This window comes from Carcharodon carcharias, chromosome 16 (assembly GCF_017639515.1).
Source record: "Carcharodon carcharias isolate sCarCar2 chromosome 16, sCarCar2.pri, whole genome shotgun sequence".
In the NCBI taxonomy this organism is placed as follows: Eukaryota; Metazoa; Chordata; class Chondrichthyes; order Lamniformes; family Lamnidae; genus Carcharodon; species Carcharodon carcharias.
The window spans coordinates 9,622,444-9,640,278 of NC_054482.1; the positions used below are offsets into that span (position 1 = coordinate 9,622,444).

A 17,835-nucleotide genomic window follows, 5' to 3' on the forward strand; every position below is an offset into this window, starting at 1 on the left:
TCCATTCCCACCCCCTTTCTGTTTCTTCCCCCTTCCTTTTGTTTTTTTCCAATAATTTATATAGATTTTTCTTTTCCCACCTATTTCCATTATTTTTAAATCTTTTATGCCCCCCACCCCCACTAGAGCTATACCTTGAGTGCCCTACCATCCATTCTTAATTAGCACATTCGTTTAGATAATATCACCAACTTCAACACCTCTGTGTTCTTTTGTCTGTGACATCTTTTGATGATCTGCTCCTATCACTGCTTGCTTGTCCCGACAACAATACCCCCCCTCCCTCCAACTTAAACCAGCTTATATTTCACCCCTCTCCTTGTAAAGAAAAATCAGTTCTGTTGAAGGGTCATGAGGACTCGAAACATTAACTCTTTTCTTCTCCGCCGATGCTGCCAGACCTGCTGAGTTTTTCCAGGTAATTCTGTTTTTGTTTTGGATTTCCAGCATCCGCAATTTTTTGTTTTTATCTCTTTGTTCTACGTACTTTCCTTTGACCATGGCATTCGTATTGGAGGCATTGATACTGAGAAGCCACCAAATAATCCTAGTAGTCTGTCAGGAGCAGCATATTTTATATTATTAGCTACAGCATACAACTCAAATTTCAGTCTCTGATTTGAACCAGCAACAAATCAAATGGCTTAGCCAAACTTTGACATCTTTTTAAATGCAATGGTTGACATGCCAAACGCCTGCACTATTTTGATGGCCTGCAAGATGGGTACCACTCATGAGTTTTCTCATCGTTCATTAATGCTTCATGGGTTAGTTATTCGTTACAACTTCAAGCTCATTTACAGTGGTGGTTATTTTTTCTTATTGCTGTAGGTTGCAAATGTGGCACTCTCCTGACTGCCTTGAGTGTTGAAGAATACATGTGTAATTGATGACAGAGGCTTTACTATTTTCTAAAGTTATGAAATTGATAGAAAACATTATTTGGAAATGTAGATACTTGTGAATATTTTTAGTTTCCTCTTTTTTGAGTAGGGCAAAGGAAGTTCCCATGATGTGGGAATTACCGTGAGCTGAATATGCTGTGTGAGATTTTAAGAATAAAGCATCTCTCCTTCTCTGCCTCAAATATATCAGTTTAGCTTTTAGGGTTGAATAGCAGCTGTTTTAATAATAAGCTGTGGTTGGTTTCAAAAGCTAAAACCAAGAGTAGTAAAATATATGAAATCGCAGTAAATTTTTGCTTGCATCCTGCATCAGATATCCTGGGAAACTAAACTTGACGTTCTAAACATTTTAATCTTTTGTCTGTAACATCTGCAGTGTAGAAGAGTGTTTCAAAAAAGTGCAAGACCACGAGAAGGAGTAAAAAATCTTTTTGTAATCGTTTATCATAATGCACAAATAATAAAATGAATGATAATATTTTTAGAATATCAATATGCTATTATGCACAGGCTACAAATAGTACCATGTATTGATTTTATTTATTAAATTTGGGTGATCTAACAACTTTAGTAAATTTGTCTGGATGACTTCCTCTGCTCCTGAAATAATATCTGCAATTAAAGCCAGTTAGCAGAATGGCCTGATGGTTGACAATTCTTTCATTTACAACATGACAGTGGATTAGAAAATATGGGTCCATCCAAGTATATTGGGTTTCTATATAAAAAAAAAGTTACCACAAAATCTGAGCCGTTTAGAAGCAATAGTGTTTGTGGTACAAAGAATTTTGGAGGGGGAGGAGAAAATATTAAATCCTCTAATAAAGCCAGAATGCTAAAAGGATCCACCATCAATTTGAACTATTGAACATAATAAAGAATTTGTTAGCCCTTGTTGATGTGAGCTTATATCGCTCGCATTAACAGCCAACTTAAATAGGTACTATGAAAGGGGTTTCATTGCTAAAAGGTGAAGTTCAGAGAGGCTGGTGAGACAGAGAATTTGAATTCAATCAGTGGTGGTAGGTATAACTTCAGTTTTTGGGTGCGCAGGGCAGAGGCAATGTGGGATCAAAAGGCAGCTGCAAGCCTCCAACTGGCTCCACAGTGAAAAGAACCTAATTTTTGAATTCGTGAAAATGCTTTGCCTGGTGTTTGGTTAAGTCTATGGGTTGCTGTTGCCTTAAGGGAGATTAGTTTGTGAATTTGTTAATAGTAGTGATTTGTAGCCATGTGTATGTATGTTTTAACCTGTGTAAATTAATAAAATGTTTCATGTAGTTTAAACCTCGAACTGGTGGTCTGATTCCTGAATTTAGAGCTGCATCTCAAACATAACACTTAAAATTATTGGTTATGACAGTTGTTTAAAGTTTCCTTCTGGGATTTTAAAATAACTCAACTTTATCAACTGCATCGGTCATAACACTTATAAAATCCGGAGTATATTGGGCCATTCTACTTGATCTCTCTTCAGGACTGCCCTCTCTTCCCAGTATCAACAAAACAAACCTTTGTTGCATCCCATCTGGGGCACAAATAAAACTCATTGGGTAAAGAAACCAAAACTGTATTTGGTACTCCAGATGTGGTCTCACCAAAACCCTGTATAATTGCAGCAAGACCTTTTCACTCTCCCCCTTGCATTACAAAAACCTACTTTTTGCCTTTCTCTTTGCTGTACCTGCACCTGCATGTTACCTTTGATTTGTGTACGAGGATCCCCAAATCCCTCTGAATACCAAGATTTACCAATCCCTCACTTTAAGAAAAAACTGCTTTTCTGTTTTTCCCTACCAAAGTGGATTATTTCACACTTCCCCAGATCATACTCCATCAGCCACTTGATTGCCCAAACACTTAACTGGTTTTTATTTCTTTGCAGCCTTCTCGCAACTTACTTTCCCACCTAGCCTTGTATCATCAACAAACTTGGATATGCTGCCCTCGGACCCCTCATCTAAGTTATTGATATAGATTGTAAGTAGCTGAGACACAAGCACTGATCCTTGCGACACTCCACTAGTTATACCCTGCCGTCTCAAAAATGACCCATTCCTGTTTTCTGTTAACCAATCCTCATTCGATATTACACCTGCACCCACCCAGTCCCATTCCATGAGCTGCATTCACTTAATCCAATTTATGTCTCTCTTCCATTTCATGCTTCATCTCAATTTTTGCTACTTATTGTCCCATCTAATTTAGTTATCTGCACACTTGGAAATACAGCTCTAATCCTTCGTACAAGTCATTAATAAATATGAAAAGTTGAAGCCCCAGACAGATCCATGGGGTACGACGCATTTCCTGTTCTACCAGTTAGCATATGTACCCTTTGTCCCAACTCTCCTTTAGTCCTAAATGTATTTACTGTAATTCAAACTATGAATATTTTGTTACAAAATAATTATTTTGTGTAAAAGCAACTCCTTTGTTTCGTGTCCACACAGTCACCTGGACTTTAATCCTGTGGGCTTGGTAGCACAGTAAAAATATATTAAATGGCATTTTATCTAATTCATCCAGGAACTTGAACATGGCTTGTCTTTTACAAATCCATGCTGGTTTTTATTTATTTGCCCATTTTCCCCCCCAGCTCTGCTTAAGTTGTAACTGCAATAGTTTTTTTAAAAAAAATACATGATGGAGATAGCTAATAATTGGCCACAAAAGCAAAAGTACTTTAATTGGATGACATCAGTATTGCATGCTAAGCAGTATTATTGAGAGTTGGGACCTAGGTTTGATTTTCCCATGCTCTGCTCATTTTCAGTTTCTGAATGTGTAACTGCATAGTTGCACTGAAAAGTCAAGTTTATTCTCTATGGGCGAGACAGATTGGATGCAAGATTGTGCTGCTAACTAGTACCACTTCTGGTGGCTCAGGAGCTCTCCACACTTACACAGGAGGTTGTATGACCTGAAGGAAAAGGGGGAAATGCTTTAAACAACTACCCAGATAGATTTTGATGAACATACTTTTCAAAAGTTTAAGGATGTTTTTAAAATTAATATATAAGCAAGTAACATGATGGCCCCAAGCAGAAAATCAAACTGGATGATCTATAGTAATCTCAAAGTGGGTTTTATTCTGATATTGATCAGGTATCGTAAACATACAAACATATGGGTTAGGAGTAGGCCATTCGGCCTTTTGAGCCTGCTGTGCCATTTGCTAAGATCATGGTTGATCTGATTATGGCCTCGATTCCACTTGCCTGTCTACCCCCAAACCCTTTGACTTCCTTGGCAATCAAGAATCTAGCTAACTCAGCCGTAAAAATATTCAATGCTCTACCTCCATTTCTCCCTGGGAAGAGAATTCCATAGACTCATGACCTTCAGAGAAAAAAATTCTCCTGTTTTAAATGGGAGACCCCTTATTTTTAAATGGTGTCTCCTTGTTCGGGTCTCTTCCACAAGGGGAAACATCGTCTTGGCATCCATCTTGTCAATTCTCCTCTTGGGATCTTATGTTTCAGTAAGATCACCCCATATTCCTCTAACCTCTATGGGTACAGGTGCAGCCTTTCCTCATAAGATAACCCCTTCATCCCAAGAGTCAGTCGAATGAACCTTCTTTGAATTGCTTCTGATGTTACTTGAGAAATGATGTAATAACAAGACCCAAAACTATATACTGTACTCCAAATGTGGCCCTATACAATTGTGGCAAAGTTCCTTACTTTTACATTCCATTCCCCTTGCAATAAACCACAGAATTCCATTAATCACCTGCTGTACCTGCATATTAACTTCTGTGATTCCTGTGCCAGGGCATCCAGATCGCTCTGTACCCTAGTTTTGCAATCATTCTCCATTTAAATAATATACTGTTTTTCTATTCTGCCAAAGTGGATGAGTTCACTTTTTCCCATATTTCCTTAATCTGCCAATTGTTATACTTAATCTGCCAATTGTTATACTTAATCTGCCAATTGTTATACTTAATCTGCCAATTGTTATACTTAATCGGTCAATTCTTTTCCCACTCGTTTAACCTATCTAAATTCCTCTGTAGACTCTTTGTGACCTCCTTACAATTTACTTTCCTATCTATCTTAGTGTCATCAGTAAATTGAGCTGCCATACATTTGGTCCCTTCATCTAAATCATTCATATAGATCATAAATAGTGGAGGTACCAGCAATGATCTCTGTGGTGCTTCACCAGTTACAACTTGCTAAACCAAAAAAGACCCATTTTATCCTGAGTTTCTGCTTCCTGTTAGCTAATCAACTCTCTATCCATCCTGATATGTTACCCTCTACATCATGAGCTCTTATGTAGAAAAAGTAACTTTTGATATGGCACTTTATTAAACACCTTTTGGAAACTCAAGTATGTTACATCTACAGGTTCCCCTTTATTCATATTGCTTGTTACTCCCTCAAAGAATGATTTCCCTTTCACAAAGTCATATTGACTCTGCCTAATTGCATTAAAAGTTTAAGTGGCCAGTTGTAAACTCCTTTAATAATATGTTCCAGTATTTTCACTGCTTTCGGTCTCTCCTTTCTTGAATAGCGGAATTACGCTTGCTATTTTCCAATCCGATGGAATGTTTCTAGAATCGAGAGAATTTTGGAAAATTAAAAGCAATGCATCTACTACCTCCACAGCCACTTATTTTATGGCACTAGGATGAAGTCAATCAGCCTTTAAGGCTAATAGTTTTCTCAAACTTTTCCCCAGTGATTGTGATTGTTTTAAGTTCCTCCCTTCTTTTCACCTCTTGATTAACAAGTATTTATGGGATGTTACTTTTGGGATGTACAGTGAAGATGGACACAAAATACCTGTTCACCGCTTCCACCATTACCTTATTTTCCATTATTAATTCTCCAGATTCGCGCTCTAAAGGAACAGCACTCACTTTAGTTACTCCTTTCTTATATAAATTTCTAACTATCTGTTGTTTTATTTTGAGCTAAATTTCTCTCATACTTTAATTTCTCCTTCCTTATTACCTTTTTAGTCATTCTTTGCTGGTTTTAAATTTTGTCCAGTCTTCTCACCTACCTCCTAATCTTTGCAGAATTGTATGCTTTTTGTTTAATTTGATACTCTGTAACTTCCTTAGTTAACCATGAATGGTGCTATTTGCCTCCTAGAGTCTTTCTTTCTCACTGGAATGTATCTTTGCTGAACGGTATGAAATATCCCCTTAAATGTTTGGCACTGCATTTCTACTGACCTATCCCTGAACCTATTTTCCATGTTTACTTTAACCAGCTCTGTTTTCATACCCTTGTAATTGCCTTTATTTAAGTTTTAAAACACTTGTCTTAGACCCACTCTTCTCTTCCTCAAACTGAATGCAAAATTCAATCATATTATGATCACTGCTACCCTAGGGGCTTCTTTACTATGAGGTCATTAATTAGCCCTGCCTCATTGCACACTACCAGGTCTAAAATAGCCTGCCCTCTGGTTGGCTCCATAACTCGGTGCTCTAAGTAAAGTTTGATGGACCAAATTAACTTATTTCATACTTTTTCTCATGTATATTGTTGCATTATGACAAGCAGCCTTGTTTCAGAGCTGCAACCATCATTTGGAAGCAAGTGGTTGTTTTCTTCCTTTGTGTTTAAAAAGTTTCCTCTGGAGGAAATATGTCATCATTTGGCAGCAAAGTGCTTTTCCATTACGCTTCTTCAGGGTTTGATTTCTATGCTGTAGCTGCTTTTTGACATTCAGACTTCTGAATAGATCATGTTTATACAAGCACTAGAATCTCATTGACAGTCTGTAATACAAGCTAAGCAGCAAAACTTTTTAATATAGTAGCTATAAATAATGTATTTGCAGAACATGCAATATAAAGCAATTAGCCTTTAAAAAGAGACATTGTCCAGCTGCTATTTTATGTTAATTTTCCATTGCCATTAATGTTTCCTGACTATAAAGAAGAATCTAGTTCTTAGTGAAGTTTGTAGTTCATTTTGTTTGGTGAACTGAATTTTGTAATGGATGTTGTGTGTCCCCTTACCAGCTGTTAGTGCATGATGCAAGCTGATTGTATGTAACTCACCTGCGCACTGGAAAAGGATGGGAGGCAACTAAGATGTTTCTTCTGCATGGCTTCCACTGGCCTATTCTATAGGCCACCAACTATTGGGAAAGACGTAGAGGACAAATTTGCAAGGAAATTGTAGAGAATGCAAGAATTATGGAATATAGAATTATATGCTATCCTAATAAAGACTGAGATAGTAATAGTGTAAAGGGCAGAGGAGCAAGAGTTTCTAGAGCGTGTTCAGGAAATTTTTTTTTACATCAGTATGTTTCCAGTTCAATGAAAAAGGAGGCTTTGGTAACCCGGTTCATGTGTACATGGACTTCCATAAGGAAAGACATTTGATAAAGTGCCACAAAACAAACTTGAGTGAAGTTTGAGAGCTTGTTGAATAAAAGGGACAGCTACAACATGAATGAGAAATTGGCTAAGTGACAGAAAACAAAGTGTAGTGATGTAGGGTTGATTGTTTTTCACACTGGAGAAAGTTTTATGGTGGGGCTCCCCAGGGATTGGTGTTAGGGCCCCTGTCTTTCTGATATATTTTATTGACCTAGAATTTGGTGTACAGGGCACAATTTCAAAATTTGTTGATGACACAAAACTTGGAATTATTGTGAACTGTGAGGAGGATAACGTTAACCTCAAAAAAACATAGGTTGGTGGAATGGTGGACAAGTGGCAGTTGAAATTTAGTACAGAGAACTATGAAGTGATTCAGTTGGAGGAAGGATGGGGAGAAACAAAGGGTACAATTCTGAAGGGGGTGCATGAGTAGCGGGACCTGCAAGTATATGTGCACATATCATTGAAGGTGGCAGAGCAGGTTGAGAGCACATTAATTAAAGCATACAATATCCTGAGCTTTATCAATCAGGACATAGAGTAACAAAAAACAAGGAAGTTATGGTAAACCTGTATATGATGCTGGTTTGGCATCAGCTGGAGTCTTGCATCCTAAGGCACTGGGAAAGAAATAGGGAGGCTGCAAAAAAGATTCATGGGAATAGTTCCAGGAGTGAGGAACTTCAGTTATGTGGACTGGATAAGTTGGGGCTGTTCTCCTTAGAGAAAAAGCTGAGAGGAGATTTGATAGAACTGCTCAAAATCATGAGTGGTCTGGACATGGTAGATATGGAGAAACTGTTCCCATTGGAAGGATTGTGAACCGGAGGATACTAGTTTAAGGTGATTGGCAAAAGAAGCAATAGTGAAATGAAGCAAGTCATTAGGATTGGGAATGCACTGCCTGAGAGTGTGATGGAAGCCGATTCAGTCATGGTTTTCAAAAGAGCCTTGAACCATTATTTGAAGAGGAAGTATTCGCAGGGTTATGGAGAAAAGACAATAGAGTGGCACTACATGCATTGCTCTTGCAGAGAGCTGGTAAAGACATTTTGGGCTGAGTGATCTTGTGCTGTAACCATTCTAGAAAAACCAGAGAACATGGCCTATATTTGAAGTGGGGAAGGCAACTTAAAATCTAATTTGCCAACCAATGGATGGAATTTTCCGGTCCCCTCTCTGCTGGGTATAATGGTGGGTGGGAGGGAGGAGGGTGAGGGGAATGTTCAGAGGGGTAGGGGACTTCTACATTTATTCATATGGGATGGAAGGTGATGGTGGGGAGTTGAAGGGGGAACATGGGAAGTCAAAACTGATTCCTGTGTGTCAGTGGTTATGGGGTTGGTGGGGGGTGGAGAGATGGGTGATGGGAAGGGGAAAAGGTATTAGACTCAACTTCAAACATTATTAGCACCATAACTACTTGCAAATATGCAGAGCCTTTTGGTGGAGATTTCGAGATACTGCATGGGAGTTGGTGATCAGGGTTGGGCAGAGATGCAGGTCAGCTAACTGGACAACTGAAAGAGAACTTCAGCATGTTGTACTTGTAATGCTTAGGGTCTTGGTACAGATGAGCGTGTGAAGGGTGAAGGCTTGGTGTGCATGGGAAACGTCTTGCACATGCCTGATTCCAGTGGACATGGGGTGTCCCTTGGAAGATGGTGGGAGGCATGCACAGGCTTAAGGACATGATTAAAGTGCAAGTGAACTATATTTACAGAAGTGTGATTTGTGTAACAATCATAGTGCAGCTGTGCAGCACTTGTGAATTCAGAATTTAAATTTTTCTTTCCCTAACATTTCTAAGTGCTCCCTCAACATCTGCAGCAGGGCTGGAGGTAGCCTGTTACCTTGGATAATCTTGGCAGCTGTCTTCTGGAGACTCGAGGCCTGGAGGGCCCCCGGTCTACTTTGGCTGTCCTGTGGGGCAGCAGCTTCCTCGGAGGTCACAGAGAACAGGGCTGAAGGGGTCAAGGGCAACAAAGATTCGGAAGAGCCATACACCCTAAGAGTCCTGAGTGGAGCTCCCAAAGGGTATCCAACCGCCGCTCCTCCTCCTTATGGGTGCCCCGAAAGCCCGTGCCTGTCACATGGAGGGAGGTCAATGTGCCCCATCCTCCTCTTATGTAGTCACCACAGAAGCTCAACCATGGCTATAGGGTTGGATTGCAGGTCTGTGCACATCTCTGGCAGAACCTACTGGACCAGCTTCCCCAAGGAGTCCCCCACCCTTCTCCATGCATGCACAGGTCAGGACCATTTCGTCATGCCAGCAGGCACATGGACTACTCCTTCACCTCACATGCCACCCTGTTGAGGGCTTCCGACATATCTGTCTGATTTTCCCTGTCCCTTGCTCCCTTTCCAGCATCTCTTGGAAGGCCGATTCCAGAGGCCCATCATCGAATGTGAACCTTGCAGAGGCCTCTTCCCAGCACTCCAAGTGCTAGTGAGCTTGGCTGACCCAGTCACCTCCTGCTGTGAACACGTGTCTGTGCAGTGACCATTAGAACATGAGACCTTTCCTAAACTAGAACTAATACACACTGAGGTGTGTGTGTGTATCTGGGTTGGTGGAGGGTGCAGGTGTCTGGTGTGATTCCTCTATAGGTGAACTTCCTTCATCCGTGATGTCCTCACTACTCTCTGGGCTTGTCTGTATGCTGGACAGGGCTTCCTCACTTCTGGGCCTTCCCCTGGTGACACCTGTAAGTGACAGGAGAGAACAAGTGGCTGCATGAATTGCCTCCAGCAGGGAGGAACCCTTGACCCTTAGGATTTGCATGTCATACAACCTTACTCGATGGAGGCTGCAAGGATTTGCTCCATATCCAATCCATCTGTCCTGTTCCACCCTGCCAGCTGGGCTGTCTACTCCTCAAAGTTGGTCAGTTCTTTTACACATGGCTGGGCCCTTCCTGTCCTCTCCCCCTCTCTCTTATTATGGCTCAACTTCTACTGTGCAAAGAGAGAAGATGGGGTTGAGAGAAATTGGGTTTCATGTATCTCTCCCATGCTTTCAGTCTTACAAATGACCCATTGGATTGTGTGCCATCTGATTGATACACTGCAGGTTGTTCAGAAGCGTTCTTGGCCAGCACCCTCCAGAGCGGTGAGCCCATGCAGATAGAAGGATAAAGCTTACTGGTACCCTCAATGCCTGAGATCCTTACCTCCCCTCCCCAAGGCACCCACAGTGGCCTCTCCACCTCCAGAATAGATGGACTACAGTGGGGCTATGAGGCATCACCTTATCACATTGCCACTGAGGCCCACCATTCAGTGAGGTGAGTTTGTGCAGATGACGGTTCAGTTACCCTGGCAGAGTGGATGAGGTCATTTATTCTTTTGCGGCATTGCAGAACAGTCCTCTGCTGGAGGCCCTGGGCACTGGCTCCTCTGGAGACTTCCTCCATGCCGGGTTCATCTCCCTGCTCAGCCTTCTCCTCCCATTCTCTGGATAGAGGACGTCCCTCCTGGCCTCCACTTGGTCAAGCAGGACACCCAGGAAGGCATCACTGAATTTGGGCACCAGAGGTTCCTGTTCTCCTCAGGCCATCTCCTTCAACATTGTGTAGATTGCTGTCCAGATTTAAATATGACACCCGGATATGATAGCAGCCTGTCCTGCCATGCAAAATGTCAGGAAATCCCCGACTGCATAATTTGAGGCCGGTATTGTACAATAGCACGCGAATTTCTGGTGGCCTCTGCAGTGGTAAACTCTCTCTGTTCCCGCCCCTACCACGGGACTTAATCCTAGAAGGGAAAATTCCACCCATTTTGCAGTGAACTAGTCTATAGAACTGACTCTCTAGAAAGACAATGGAAGTTGCTGAGCCCTTTCGTTTGGGATTTAAAAAAAAAAAAATTTCTGGATGATCAATACCATAAAATATTTTCAGCGAACACAAATGTTTTCTGATTATATAATAAAAAAACACCCTATCACACATATGAAAATAATCTCTTAGTTAGATTCCTTCATCTTTTGGACCTTGCGTTTATTTCCCCAAGTAAAGTTTATGGATTCTTCAAGCAAGGCTAAATGCTCTATTGATATGTATGCACTTGAAATCTGTTTATTTCTGTTGGCTCAAAATCACATTTGAAGTAAAATGCAAGCTAACTTTCATTTTACATTTCACACATTCACTTCTATGTGATAAAATAATTAGACTTAAATTCTACAAGCAGACTATTTTCTTTTCATATTTTGAAATTTTTCTTGACCATTAGTTGGAATGACCTGGTGCATTTGCATTGCAAGTTTTGCATTAGTGCAGTGCCATTTTGGCTTTGGACCAACATTAACTGCACTCTAAATCTAGATGTGATTTGTTGTGACTGGTGCAAAGAGTTTTGAAATCCCCTGATGGAATACAGTCTTATTGTGTAACTACAGTGCAAAGTTATCTTGGTTCACAATTTAGGGAGGACTGTTGGACCTCCTGGGTACTTTAAATTTGTTACCTCTGTTATCTCAAACATTTGAGATTTCTACCTGTTGGAAGAGAGTTCCAAGAATCCGTGTAGTCAGGTGCGTGCACACCTTTTCTGAGCAGGATAGTTGTGCTCAGCCAGGCAAGAGTGAAGTAGTGTAAAAACTGTAGCTACTGATCTCAAACTTACTTAGTGATGTACGGTTCAATTTAGTATTGAAACCATTGGGTATTCATTTTTGAAACCTTTCTTACGTTATTAAATTTTTCATCCTACATTATAATGTGAAAATTCTCCCTAAGCCTTTGTCTTGTGGGTAGTGTTTAATTTATTCTTTAGTTGCATTGGCTCTGTAACTGAAACCTGCTGTTCCTTCATCAGTAATGAGTCCATGCCAACCCAGTGCTCTTTCAGTTCACGGGGCATTTGAGTGTTTATTTCTGATTTTGGTTTAAGTCTCTAACAATGTTTTCATGGTGCAGGGAGTGGTATACAGCATGTACCGAACTTTCAATTAGTGCCTAGTAACCTGAGCATTGTTTTGTTACTCTGGTTATGTTTGTGAAAGCCATCTCATAATTGGCATTTCATGTGGTTTTGTCCCCAGCTGAGAGTTAACCATTCAGACTCCTGGGTCTTAGTCACATTGCATATGCGTGCTGCCCTTTTACAGTCTTGCCACATCACAAAGTACTCTTTTACGTAAAAGCTTCTCCTTATTACTTGAGTATTGATACTCAAGTAATGTTGATACTCAAGTAAACGGGCAGTTTACTCTGCCCGTTTTCAAAAGTATCCATTCACTGCTTGTGTCTGTTTTGATCTCAGCTCTCCACACCACATAAAATTTTATAATTTAGAAGATATAGTTATGATATAGACATTATATATGCTTCAAGCTCAAACAATCCACTGCCCAATTGTACAAGCTAATTCACTATTTCTCGGTGGAAGCTTCTGGTACCTATTTTTAATTTGTTTATTTCTCTAACTTGTTGTCTTTCTGTCCAGGATACAACCTACTTTTCAAAAACTGATGTTGAATTCCATTTCTTTTCTTTATTACCAAGGTTTTTTAATTGTCATGGAACCTGTGAGAGATACTTATACCTACCAGGTCCTTGGTCTTTATCCTTAACATATCTTGACATGCACTTTTTTTTTGTTTATTGCCTGTGCTTTGCTCATATATTATGGTCCATTACTATACTGAACAAGGTCATTGAGTATGCTGCAATGACATTTTTCCTTAAATCCTCATGTTCCCTTCATTTTCTCATGTATTTGTTTTTGCAGTTTCTAAAAGCCTCCAGGTCTCATTCACCTTACTGCACATTTAAGGGAGAGGTTTTAGTGCATAGGAGCATTACAAATTCATGCCTGTTGTACATACTATTTGAGCTCAGTGTTGGTTGCTTTGATAAATAGATTGCACTTCCTTTACGTACCGGAGTGAACCGACAAACCAATGTATACTTGTATGATGCCACGCTCAGGGTGTGAACCAAACATTCTGTATTTCACGAATGACTCCAAACTTTTCAGCCTCTGGTCAGACAAGGCTGAATATGCATTGTTAAAACTGCTTTATTTCACAGTCAAGCATGTGGCAAAAATTATGATTGATCTTACTTAATTCAATCAATGCAGCTTGTCATTCTATAATAAAATAATAAACCTGCTATGTTTCCTTTCACACCAGTGGGATGGATGTCTTGCTTCGCTTTCGCCTGTGGTAAAATGGTCAAACCAGATCTCTCTATGCTAATTGGAACTGCTTTTGTGGGCACAATTCAAAAGTGTAGAGGAAGTTTGAACTGTAAGGATGTGAGTCAAGCAGGGAAAAGATGCCATGAAATACTTAAAGCAAAGGTGAAAGTCTAGCTGAAGAAAAGGGTACTTTCGCAAGAGACTGGAGCAAAGTGAAATGGAGAAGGTTGAATAGGCTGATGAAGATGGAAAGCATTTGTGCAATTGTTCCTGAAGTGGTAAAATTCAGAGCTTGAATAATGAAGTATTGAGTAATTTAAGTTTGTAAATTTGCAGCAATTTCTATGTGCAATAAGAGAGAGTGGGAATGATCTAAGAACTCCAAAGGCAGTGATCTGGTTGACATTTTATGGATAAATATTTTAACCAGTGATGAATAGTATGCAGAAAACTTGGTCCAAAGGATGTGTGGCAGTCCCTGTGGCTTTAAAAGAGCTGGTTGTGCTGGCAAGGCATCATTTAGTGCATAAATCTAAACACTAGTTTAATTGAATTACTTTTGTGCATCTCTAAAGGGCTGGCTGTGAGGAAGTATTACTTGTGGCCTAAAGTAACTCATCTATTTGTTCTTTCAGCAATCAAGAATAAAGTGCTAAATGTTCCTAGATAATAAACCCCTAACTATGCAACGCTACACAATTTACATTTATGTGGAAAGAGCTGTGAATTGGGCTTTTTGTGAATTTGTCTTATAGTTTTTCATATTCTATTCTGCTCGTGTGGAGCATAAACACCAGCATAGAGCTGTCGGGCTGAATGGCCTGTCTCTGTATTGTGAACTCTGTAACTTCTCAACTGTTTAGTCTTATTAGCAGCCCAAAAGAGATGGGAATTTAATTCTAAAATAAAAACAGAATTATCTGGAAAAACTCAGCAGGTCTGGCAGCATCGGCGGAGAAGAAAAGAGTCGACGTTTCGAGTCCTCATGACCCTTCGACAGAACTGTCGAAGGGTCATGAGGACTCGAAACGTCAACTCTTTTCTTCTCCGCCGATGCTGCCAGACCTGCTGAGTTTTTCCAGGTAATTCTGTTTTTGTTTTGGATTTCCAGCATCTGCAGTTTTTTTGTTTTTATCTATGGGAATTTAATTCTGTTTGATTTCAATGAAACTCCACACACCTGGGGATAAAGATCTGCCTGATTTGCATGCTGTAATCTTTCTTTAAGCACACTTTTATTTGTATTCAGATATTTAAGTACCATAACATTCCATACATTTTCTGTATATTTTTACAGTTCTACAGGTTTTTAAAACATTAGTGTCCAAGAGGTAGTATTAATTGTGTATTTAATTCAGGTGGTGGATGTTAACTAGAAATTCATTTGTGCTATGTATAGGAGCAGACTGAAATTGTGGTTATGGATTTTTAGGTATATGTTTGTAATATGTATCTTTTTATAAATAAAAAACTGATAAAGTGCATAAAAGTTTTTGGCTTTGTTTTATCCTTCACTACCTGGTTTTAATAGAACAGATAGTGCTCGCTTCTGACCCTAAAGAAAGCTGCCCAGAGATATAGTGGGTTCTGTAACATATATTTCCCCATTATGATTCCAATTTAATTCTGGCAACCAGGAGCAGTGAAGCCATGAAGCAGGTGAAGTAGATAATTGAGTTGAAGAATTCTCAGACTGCAAATGAGGAAGCAGAAAAAAGTTAGTGAATGATAATCATTTTACAGAGAGCATACATATGGGATTAAGGTAGAAGGTGAAATATCAAACTTGGGTGGGGTGGAGGGAAATCTTATCTTAACAATCTATGGATTTTTAAAAAATCATAGAATGGAAGGAATTACACTCCAGTCTTCTAAAATGAGCTTTTCAGGACCAGAGATGATGTTCAGCAGGAATTGGCTTAGGTACACCCTTGGAAACTCAGGAAATAGGAAACCCTATTCAACAAGGCTTACTGTTTTCAGTGGCTTTTACAGTGAGAATACTGCATTAAAAAGTTGAAGTTCACAACAAGTCACAGGTTCTGTGCTGATTACATCAGTGCAGACTGCAACAGCACACCCTTGGAGGAGCAAGCTATCTTTGACAGCAACTTATGGATATCTGCGTATATCTACGCATGTGTGCGGATACCAGTGTTGTGTCATTTTTTACGATGACGAACACTTGACCATTTCACTGTCAAGATGGCTGTAAATTCCAGGCCTACTGGTAATCTGATTAGCTCAGCTTCAAGTGACAGCCTAAAACAGTAAGGACATTCTTGCTTCAACATAATTCTGAAGCAGTTTAGCTTGAAAACCATACGGAAGAGAGGAGTAAAATGGTTACAGAACTCCACTTGAATGCAGTAATTTTTACTTGAATATGCTGACCAATAACATGTGATGCAAGTGTTCTAACCTGTTGAGGACATACAACCTAGGTTTTTGATATTTTAATATTACGTTAACACATTGGTTAATGCAAATTTCAAAATATAGGACATAGTTTGTGCAATAATTCCAGGGACGAGAATTGTAAATCAGACTTATCATGTTCTTCTTTTAACAAGGTCATTTACCTTCAAAAAACACCAGAAGAGGCCTACAGATCTCTTGCAGCAGGAAAGAACCCTCCTTATCTGCCATTCAGGTATGATTGCCATGTTGTTGTACAAGTAAATTTTCTGTGATATTCTAGTTTTCTGATTGCATTGTTAAAAAGATTGGCAGTGCTATTTATTTTGCTCTTCTTTTGCCCCAACCCCAAGGCCACCACAAGACCATATTATGGCTGTGCCGGGGAGGGGAGATGAACAGTTCCTCCAGTATTCTTTCATTGGGATTAAATAATAAGAATGGTTCAAATTGAGTTTCTTCCCACCCTTGCTCTTTTCTGCTTGGAGACGCTCCCGCCTTTTACTGGGTGTTTTCCCAGGACAACAACAACACAACAAAAACAAAATACCTGGAAACAGCACAGACTCCACACTTGGAGTAGTGTGTATAGTATTGATCTCCTTATTTAAAGAAAGATGTAAATGTGTTGGAAGCAGTTCAGAGAAGGCTTATTAGACTAATACTTGAAATGGGAGGGTTGGCTTATGAGGAAAGGTTGGATAGGCTAGGCTTGAATCCACTGGAGTTTAGAAGAGTAAGAAGTGACTTGTTTGAAACATAGGATCCTGAGGGGTCTTGACAGGGTGGATGTGGAAAGGATGTTTCCTCGTGGGAAAATCAAGAACTCGGGGTTGCCCATTTAAGACAGCCATGATCTTATTGAATGGCAGAGCAGGCTTGAGGGGCCAACTGCTGCTCCTAATTCTTATGTTCTTATTTATATAGTGCTTTTAACATAGTTAAACAAACCAGGGCAGTTTGCAGGAGCATACTCGAATAAAATTTTATATTGAACCACGAAAGGAGATATTGATCAGAGTTGGGTTTTAAGGAGCATCTTAAAGAGGGGAAAGAACCGGAGAGGTTTAGGGAGGGAATTTTTGAGCTTGGGGTCTTGGCAGCTGAAGGAACAGCTTTCAATGGTAGCATGGTTAAAATTGATGTTCAAGAGACTGGAATTAGTGGAGCGCCGATATCTCGAATGGTTGAGGGCTGGAGAAGATTAAAGAGCTGGGGATGGGCAAGGCTATGGAGGAATTTGAAAATCAGGGTGAGAATTTTAAAATTAAAGCACTGCTAAACTGGGAGTCAATATAGCTAATTGAGCATGGTGATGGGTAAGCAGAACTCTGTGAGTTGGACGAGGCAGCAGAGTTTTAGATGACCTTATAGAGAGTTTAACATGAGCACCTTATAGAGAGTTTAACATGAGGGCCGGACCAGGATTGTGCTGGATGACTTTAGAGGTGGGAATAGGCAGTCTTGGTGCAGGTATGTGGTTGAAAGTTCAACTTTGGTCAAATGACATCAAGGTTGCAGACAGTTTGTTCAGCCTCAGACCAGGGGGCAGGATGGAATTAGTGGCCAGGGAATGGGGTTTGTAGTGGTGACTGAAGACAATGTTTTGGTCTTCTTAATATTTAATTAGAGGAAATTTCTACCTATCCAGTACTGCTATTGGACAGGCAGTCTGACAATTTAGAGACAATAGAGGGGTTGTGTAAGGTAGTGATGTGTAGTGTGGAAACAGAGTGCTCTGGTTAAGTGCACCACCTTCTCGAGGGTAATTGGGGGTGACAATAAACGGTGGCCCAGCCTGCAACGCCCACGTCCCATGAATGAATTAAAAAATCAGATCAGTAAGCTGGATGGGACATCGTAGATCCAAACCTAAATCCCAGCCTTTTGTTTATGCTTCAGTGCATAAACAAAACAAGTTTATCTGATCCTTGAAGTATTGATGCTGTCGGAAGTAAAATTTCTCTTCTTTTTAGTCATGTTGTTGAA

At 40.0% G+C, this 17,835-nt stretch overlaps 1 protein-coding gene across 5 annotated transcripts in view; it reads left to right on the forward strand.

Moving 5' to 3' along the window:
• The window catches only part of cdc14ab (cell division cycle 14Ab), a 242,079-nt gene that overhangs the window by 114,578 nt on the left and 109,666 nt on the right, over nt 1-17,835 (forward strand). For all 5 annotated transcript variants that reach the window (XM_041207693.1, XM_041207689.1, XM_041207691.1 and 2 more), the window contains exon 5: nt 16,002-16,081. In XM_041207693.1, coding sequence (XP_041063627.1) covers nt 16,002-16,081 — 80 coding nt within the window. The remainder of the gene's footprint in view (nt 1-16,001; nt 16,082-17,835) is intronic.